This window comes from Capsicum annuum, chromosome 11, assembly GCF_002878395.1.
Source record: "Capsicum annuum cultivar UCD-10X-F1 chromosome 11, UCD10Xv1.1, whole genome shotgun sequence".
In the NCBI taxonomy this organism is placed as follows: Eukaryota; Viridiplantae; Streptophyta; class Magnoliopsida; order Solanales; family Solanaceae; genus Capsicum; species Capsicum annuum.
Window position 1 is genome coordinate 211000155 of NC_061121.1, and position 9815 is coordinate 211009969.

The following is a 9815-nucleotide window of genomic DNA, read 5'->3' on the forward strand; positions in this document are numbered from 1 at the left end:
CCGTACTGACCATCCCCAGATGCTACATCATTTTATGATGTAGGTTCAGAGACCTTTTCTTGTGATCCAGTGTAGTGTTGGGTGGATCGTCACTTTATTGGACAACTGGTGAGAAGTGGTGATCCTTCCATCATCCGGTAGACCATGTTACTTTTCACTTAATTTGTATTAACGATTCCGTTGATTTTCTCCTGGCATAGTCAGGGTCATGTCCTGACTCAGTAAATGTTTTATGTATAAAGACTTGTAAACAGTATGGGGATTATTGCTCCTGGATTTAAGTTTTATACTTTGTTTTTACTTATCAAACTCTTTCCTTTTCATGTGTTGACTTCCATAATCTCTTTATACTATTATGCTTATGATGTAAGGCTAAGAGGCCACCTCACGCCTTGGTTGGCTTGGGGTGACAATCACGACTAGGGTCCTAGTTCGGATCATGATAGAAGAATGACACTATATAGATTCAAACACACGAAACTCATACAAAGGGAATAAGGTCACTCTCCTAACCAATGTATCAAATCAGTTCTTAAGTTTGAGGGTGCACAAAATAATTGTCACAACCCAAGACTACTCCCTAGTCGCGACAACGGTGCTTACGGTCATAAGTAACTACAAGCTAACTCGTAGCTAGTACCTGCTGTGAGCACTAAATAAAATAATATTAATGGACATGTGCGGAAACAACTGATAAAGTCATAAGGTATGAATACTGAAAATATGATTTAATCTCAAGTCTGAATAATAGATAAAAACTGTTAAAAATGAACTAACTTTCTAACTGACTGTCTGAATGTCTGAAAGTCTCTAAACTGATCGAGAAGTTGATGGAACAAGTCCCCAACTAACTCCGACTGACTGAATGTACTGAACTACTGAACAACTGAAATAAACCATCATGTCCCAGATAGATGAGGACTCACCAATGCTGGGATGTCTAACTACGGTCGGGGAACTGAGCAACCGAACCTATGATACAAGACATTGTAGTGCAAAGAAGAGTATACGGTTAGTACTTTGACTGTACTGGTATATGCGATGAGGTCAGGCTGATATACATGGGGTACTGTGCATATGAGATAAGGACTAACTGTAAGCATGAGATAACTGAACATGAATGTATGAAAATTGTAACATCAGAGAATGCAAGACCAAGCATAAATCTAAAATTTGAAATAAGTCTGTTATTTAAAAAACTGAAAATGTATAGCTGATAAATTGAAAATCTATACACTTGGTCAAGCAAACCTGAACTGAATTCTGGACTGAATACTGTACTGAGACTGTGCGAGGTATCATCTAACTGACATGCCTCAAATTGAGCTAATTGGGGTCCAACCTGTAACCCCAGTTGGAAGGGTGTCACTACCGTGCCACGGGTACTAACAATGACTGCGTGAATCCACTAAACTGGCGTCCCAAAGGACTAAAGAGTCACCCTATATTGGCAGGAGTACTCATGAGATATGTGTTAACCCCAAACTAGCAGGAAGATATCTCAAACCTACGCTGACTTCATAGTTCTATAACTCAAAGATTGCTACTAAGGGTCAAACCCTAAACTGACAGAAATGCCTCCATCCCTGAGTTTGGTCGGTGCTGAATCCTATTCCCAACTGAATGACACTGTTTACATGAATGAACTAAGCTTAACTGAGCAAACAACTGATCATAACAACTAACTGAATGACAATGCTCATGGTTTATCTGAAATTATTCTGAAGATACTGAAATTATGTAAACAACTAGGTATCGAGTGTTCGTAATCCACCAGCACTGAATGAAAATAAAAATAATGACATATAAAACTTTAAAAAAACATAGTAGGGGATCATTGCTCAAAACCCAATATTTAGACATATCATCAAACACATGAGAGTCATGAATTTAAGCATGGTAACGGGTAAAACATGCAAGAATAACGTGATTACAATACTAAAATTATAAATTAGGGATTTCAATATGAAGATTTCAGTATTCAAAACATGTAATGGCTCATCCCATCCAAAACACTTGTAAACATAACTCCAAATGAAAATCAATAATAGCTTAATGGAGATAATTCACCTTGAACATGTAAAAACTCATAATTTAAAGATAAATGGGGATTCTTGGACTCCATGGGTGAAAAAGTCCCATGGATAAACATCACACATACCTTAAACCATTAAGCTTGAAAGAGAAATGCCAATCTTGATGCTTTCTTAAAGGTTCTTGGATTTGAGAACTTGAATTATCGATTTCCTTGGAGAAAAATAATGGAAATTGGTGTTCTTGGGAGGTGAATAGGATTTCTTTGAGGGAATAATTGAAGAAGATAGGCAAATAATACCCTAACTAACGTTAAAATTTGTGAATTGATGAATTAAATTGAGGGGGAATGACACAATTGTCCCTCAGGCAATTAAATTCGTAGCTGGAATGTGGTTTCCAGGGTCACCGTCAGGCGATGAGGGTTCCATTTCTATTACCACCATGACACGACCCTATCGTGATGAGCTGCTGGAATCGTGATCCAAACATGACCCAATCCTCGTCCGAAAAATCTGAAACTTCTCCGAGACATGTACCTTACACCCTGAGCATGAATTAGCTCAAAAACTAACATCTCGGGGTTGGAAATACCAATTTAAAAATCCTTGAAGTTAAGAGACCCTAAAAAATGACTAAGTCCCCAACATTTAGTGAAAATTTTGGATTTTAAGCCTCTTATGCATGCATTTAGGAGCTGAACTGAGCTAAAAATAATACAGGGTATTACAATAATAGTATACAACTCTTTTGTAGGTATATATACACAAATTATTTTATTGAAGTTAACTAGTGCAGGTGCACCCCATCTATCAATGTGGATTCACCCTGTACTAGTGTACCAAATCACTTTGTATTTATTGTATATGTTCGCTCTGACTCAGAGAGAATCGATACAGAATGAAGCAACACAGAGCAAACTGCTATAATGATATAGAGTCAACTGATATATTGTGTTGCAAATCTTTTTGAGTAAACTATTTCACCGTTTGTAATTAGCTAAGTTATCGCTATTGTTGATAACTAAAGCTCAAAGTATTGTTATTTCTAAAAGTTTTTCAAAAAATATCTATTTTTAAATGAGATGATCAAACTCTTCAACGAATAAAATCGCAATAAAAAGATTCAATCCAAATTAGAGGCTACAAGAGTCGTATTATTTGAAGGAAAAATTACATAATAATACTACTTAACTTATCATATCTAGTTAAAACTCATACTCTTTTATTCCAGCCCATATTTCGCTTTCTATCTCTAAAACTCACGGATAAATCAAAGAAGAATGTGATGTATTCATGTAAAATTAAGTGATATATCTGGAAGAATGTGATATAAATAGGAGAATGTGATGTATCCATGTAAAATTAAGTGATATATTTGTGTGGAAAAAATTAGAAATTTTTATTAATATGAAAACGAGTTGAGATATAGAATAATTAGCTTCAAAAAGGCTGAAATTTATGTAACATTTTTATTTTAACCTCCATGGTCCATCGGCAAATGAAACAATAAGGAACCGTTTGGTCTGATGAATAGGCATTTCGCTCTACTTGCTCAATTTTAAAATAGTTGATTTTCTTTCTAAAAATATTTGTTTTAATTTAGTTGTCCCATTTATGAAATTCAGATTATTTTATTATGTTCTTCCAATACTATCCTTATAATTAAATGAGTAAACAAAGTATATATACTCAAATTTATATTTTCAAATCATAATTAATAGGAAAAAATACATAAAGTAACATACTTAAGTATTAGGTTATAAAAAATAACAACACTTTTATCAAATTACATTTTGTAGCATATGTATTTGTATTTTTGTAGCAACAGTTTGCAAAAATACAAAATACATATCGATCATTAGGGCAGTAAAAAGCATACGTATTTGTATTTTTGTAGCAACAGTTTGCAAAAATGCAAAATACAACTTCCTATATTATATAATTATGAAACTGTTGCTATGAAACTCATTATTAAGGGATAAGTATGCTATTTTTGAATTTTGCCCTAATTAATAAGGCTAATTTGGTAACATACACTCAATAATTTTTTTTTTTCTAAAGAAAAGTATCAAATCAATAAAGGCCAACTATTTTAAAACTGAGAAAATACATTACTTCCATAAAATTATGTATTAAATATAAGGAGCCGTTTGGTCTGAGTAATAAACAGTTTGGTTGGTTTTATTTCAAACTCCATATAATTCAACATTGTTTCCCCCCTATTTGCTTGCTTTTTTCCATTGTCGGTAATAATAATATTTTTCTGTTTTTTTTTTTTTTTTTTTACGTATCAGGTTTTCTTTTATGACAGAGTTAATTCAACTAGCTTTAGAGTTAAATTGAATTACATCAATTCAAAATTTTAAATTTAGATTTTTAAAATCTATACGTAAAATATTATAAATTATATTTTTTTTATATAATATAATTAAAAAATATATTTTAAAATATTAGCCAAAGTTTATATAATTTAATTTTTAAATAATAAAATGTGACAAGGTACAAGGAACAGAGGGAGTATATGCATAAGTTAGCAAAAACCATATATTATTTTATACAAAATAGATGATAGAACAAGAATAGGAAAATTAGACATACATGCTGTTAAAATGACCAAACCTCATAAATCATAACAGGGCGAAAATAGGTTATATGTTGTACGCTAATATGTAATATATATGAAGTTTTATTAATCTATAATCTATAATTTATATCTATTTATAATCTATAATCTATATCTATATCTATAATCTATATCTATAATCTTTTTTGTTGGTAAACTATATCTATAATCTATATCTATATCTATAATATATTAAAAATGTGAATACCTTAGGAAAACGATTTGAACTTTTTGCCATTCGTTAAAAGACTCCACAATAAATAAAATTATCTTTTTATAATTTTTATTTAATTTATAATATTAAATATTAACTATAATAAATATATAAGAAAATTAAATGGATAATATTTTCTACTTGTAGTTGAATTCCTATATATGGCAATATTTTGTTACAGAAATACAACTTCAAAGAAATTATTATATAATATTTATATATAAAGTAAAATTCTAAATATTTTAGAAAAATTGTTGAAACTATTTTATATAAAATAGGTTAAGATTTCTAAAAAAAGAAGCAAAAAGAATTCTTGCAAAAACTAAACACAAAGCGCGATTTTTTTTTTCTAATTAAAAAAGGGTATTTGGACTTTCCAAAACAAGAAAAAAAGGTTTTGTATTTTTAGATTAGGACTTTATTCCTTTGTTATAATATTATAATTTAGGATTCATTATATATATATATATATATATATATTTTCTTTCAATTTTAGAATTTCTTTTTTAGGTTTATATGGATATCTTATTTGGGTAGTAAAATTTTATGATCGTAGCTTTGTTATTGAATAACTTTGTGGTTTTCGGATTTCAAAATTCTATTTATATTATGTTTTAATTTTATTGATCATAATTAACAAACATCTTTTTATGTTATAAATAGTTTTGCTATTGAATCTCTAATATAATATGTTGATTTAATTTTTAGGTTTTAAATTTTCTTTTTTGTTACATTGATTTTATTGATTAAGAATAACGAAACATCTTTTCATGTTTGTATGTAATTTTTATTATTGAATTTACAACGTGACTTTGTTGTTTCTAGGTTTTAAATTTTCTTTTCTATTACATTGTAATTATTGATCATGAATAATAAGCTTTCGTTATTGAGTAACTTTATGATTTCTACTCAAACAATAAGTTTATGAAGTTTTGTGTAAGGATTAGGTTTGATTGTATTATTTTGATATTTTTGTTACCGTATTATTTTATTGTAGTTTACATGTGGTAGATAAATGTCAGTCGATTTTGGAATTTTTTTTAGGTAAAAGTTATGTTTAATTGTATAGTTTTGATCTCTGCTTTGAAAATTTATTTTGTGTGTATAAAGTTTAAGTTTAGTTGCATTGTTATGATATCTCTATTATCGTATTTTTTTTATTGTAGTTTACAGGTAGTAGATGAATAACGATTGACTTTGAGAAATTATTTTTTACAGAGGTTAGATTTAATTGTATTGTTTTGATATTTCTATAATCATATAGTTTTGTTGTAATTTAAAAGTGGTAGATAAATTTTGATTGGCTTTGAGAATTTCTTTTGATAAATATTAAGTTTAATTAAATACTTTCTCCATCTTTACATGTTCAAAAGATGTTAAATCTAATTATTGTATTCTTCTTTATTATTTAAATTAATATCCTATTTAGCTTAATATTTAAACTCATTAAAGTGAAATACACACGTGAGGTGCGTACACTTAAACTAGTAATTTTAAATTTTCGGTATCGTCTTCCATCAAAATTTTATTTGTACCACTCATTTTATCTCTGTTGGACTAATAAACTTTAGGCTTTAAGTCATTTTTTAATAGAAGACATGTATTTAGACCAACTTACGTAAACAAATAACAAATAACAATAAATTTTTACCTAGACTTCGCTTATATCTTATTCACCTTAGTGTTATTAAATTTATTTGGTTTAATTTTAACAATTACGAAATTGACCAAATTGATTCAATTTTGATTTTAACAAAAACGGACTCTAACTAACTCATGCGCACCCCCAACTCACATTATTAATCTCTACAAAATTAATTTCTGTATTATTAATCTTTTGTCTAATTTATATATAAGATTTTTTTTTTAAAAGATAAAATTATATATTTAAAAAGTACATAAAAAGATATCATAAGTTTCAAAAATTGATAATTCAAAAATATCTAAAAATTATTTGAAATCTGACCCAGAAAAAAATATTTTTTGTTGTCCAAATAATAATCAAGATAAATAAATTGAAATGAAGGGAATACTACTTTTATAATCAGCTTTCGCGTGAGGACTTCGTTTAATTACGCATAATTAAACAATGTATACTTTTCCCATTTTGCACAATGTAGTTTTTCAATTAATGAAATTCAATCGAACTGTTTCCTTAATTAAAGCTAGCTCTGCCACTACTTGAACCGATGCACTAAAACTCTTGTCTATGTGGGGTTCAAGGAAAATCCGACCACAATGATCTATTAATAGTACTTAAGTATACTAAATATTAAATAATATGAACAAATTTCTGAAGTGTCTTAATTCAATACCTTTTATTAATAATGCTGAGGAGAGATAAATGGCAAACGACTCTCTTACTTGATAGAATATTACTTTTAGTATGTATGCTAAAACTTAAAAATTATTTACACTATTTCTATGAAAATCTTTATGTGATTTATCCAAAATGCATACCTTTGTGACGTAAAAGTTATGAGTTGAAAGGATCTCTAAATGGTTTAAGATTAAATTACTCTCTAGAATATATACGTTAATTATCTCAGAAAGCCAATGAAACAAGAAGATTAATATCATTAAAAGATGGTTATAATTATCTTCAAGTAATCAAAACATCCAAGAATATTTCCTTTTTGTCTATATGAAGCAAAGAATGAGTATCAAAGAGATATATGTCATATATACTAGTTCTTATAAAACATTATACTAATGTGGGGTTTTAGGGGTTTCTTCTTTCTCTTTTATATCAAATAACTAAGCTCAATAGATTAATTAAGGATGATGTTAAGGAAATTTGGAACATTAATTTTTGTCCTAAGTTTCACCTTTCTTGTTTCAGGAAAGGAGGTCTCCATCAAGGCAACAAGTGAAAGCCTTTCAACAAAGAAGGTACGAACTTTCGATAATTTTTTTAATTTATTTTACGCGATTATGATGTCTAGACAGGTGTACCCTTAGTCTAATGGCTTTGGACATAACACATGCATCTAAAGGCTCAATAATTCACACAAAGTATCACATTTTGCTATGTTCTTCGTAAACAGAAGTACATGTCATGTTTGGCACTGAATCATGCATATATGACGTACTTGTTACTAGAAATCAATTTTATAAGATTCTAAATTTGTTGACGAAATTAGCACATTCTCCTTATAAGCTTGATTAGCTTCTAATGTCTATTGAAGCACGGATATTCTTACTATATATAAGTAAGTGTGAGTAGCAGTTGTTGGAAGCAGACAGCTGACGGTTGTCATGCCTGCTTTGCGACTCCACATTACTTTTATAATGATGGAAACAACTTTTACTTAGTCAATCAATATATATAAGTTAAATTCATATATAATTAAAGAGTTATTTGTTTTTCATCTATGGCCATAGCTATCATTTATGTTGAGGGTGAACAATATAACAAAGTGTAGCTCATAGCGTTTTATGTAGGAGAGAATCTATAATAGCTTTTGCTGTGTATGTGTTGAAAAGAAAAAGTCAAACAAGAACAAATGTTAGATGTTAGACTAGTAAATCAAATGCGCTACAACATTAAGGTAGAATTATGAACTCGAACTTGAACTCATTAAATTGAAATCCTAGATGCATTTATGTTTTGATTGAAATTTTCTTTGTATTGACAATTACAGGAGAAATGCACCTATTTTGTGACAATAGAGACAACATGTACAAAAGGTGCAGAAACCTCAAACCATGTAAGCCTAAGGTTTGGTGATGAAAATTCCAATGACATTTTAGTGCATCATTTGAATTCCAAGCATGTTAGAAGGGTTGATCCATTAGAGCCACAAGTTCTTGATGACATCCCAAGAAAACCATTTCAAGCTTGCATGATGGATCAATTCCAAGTCACTGGTCAATGTGTTAAATCACCAATTTGCTATCTCTATCTTAAATTGGCTGGAAATGATGATTGGCGTCCTGGTTTTGCTCAAGTTCAAGTCCTAGAAGGACCTCATTTTAGCTCAAATGCGTTCTATTTTCGACGATATTTGCCGCGTCGCGTGTGGCACGGGTCGGACCTTTGTGACACACAGGTCACGCCTTTTGGGTTGAAACGCAAGAGAAATCTATTTGGAAGGAAAGCTCCGTAAAACACAATAATTTGGTTGGCTGTATAAATTAACTTTCACTAATATATTTAATGAAAGCCTCATATCTTAGTAGCTCAGTTGGTTGACTACATAAACTTTTACATTGTTGGTGAGGATTAGATTTCCCACGTTGTAATTCACTCCCCAATTTCTCCTTCTTTGAGTGTCTCACATGTGTGTCATTTCGTAATTCCATTAAAAGAAGGGGCAATTTTAATTCAAAATTAACTTTTGACGGAAGAAAAACATTTTTAACATACAAAATTATGTTAAAGAAATTTTGGTTCTATAAATGAAAAAGACAAATTTAAACTATTTCATATAGGTTGTTAATTAAGAGTATTTTAGATCCTTTATCCATCGAAGAAACAAGAGGACAGGAGGAGGACGACATTAAATGTAATTGTCTCCTAACTTGTTCCTAGTTTGAAAGTTGAAGCAAAGTTGAAGCACTATGCAGGAATCAGAAGGACAAATTACACTTGTTCAATTACTATTTGTCATAAAGAAATAATGGATAGACATAGTTTCTCTCAACATTGTTGAAACATACTTATTTCCAAATTAATAATATGTCTTTTTTTGTTTGAGACACATTGTAAGGTTTATTTCTCCTAAGTCCAAGGAATGAAAAATTCTAATGAGGATAAGATGATTATAAAGAAGACAACACAACAACAATAACAATATATTCAACATAGTCTTATAAATGAAGTTTGAAAATGATAAATTATATCTTATCAGGTAAAGAGACTGTTTTTGAAATGTCCCCGACTTAAAGAAAGTAAAAATACGACATTTATGATGAGATAAATAATAGTAAGACAGTAAGA

General features: G+C 29.7%; 1 protein-coding gene across 1 annotated transcript; it reads left to right on the top strand.

Moving 5' to 3' along the window:
- The first annotated feature begins 7589 nt into the window (after positions 1–7589).
- On the top strand, positions 7590–9056 carry LOC107847100 (embryo-specific protein ATS3A). The gene is made up of 2 exons (XM_016691340.2): positions 7590–7765; positions 8518–9056. The coding sequence occupies exons 1-2, from the start codon at positions 7655–7657 to the stop codon at positions 8980–8982; spliced, it is 576 nt and encodes a 191-aa protein (XP_016546826.1). The 5' UTR covers positions 7590–7654; the 3' UTR covers positions 8983–9056.
- The last annotated feature ends 759 nt before the right edge of the window (positions 9057–9815 follow it).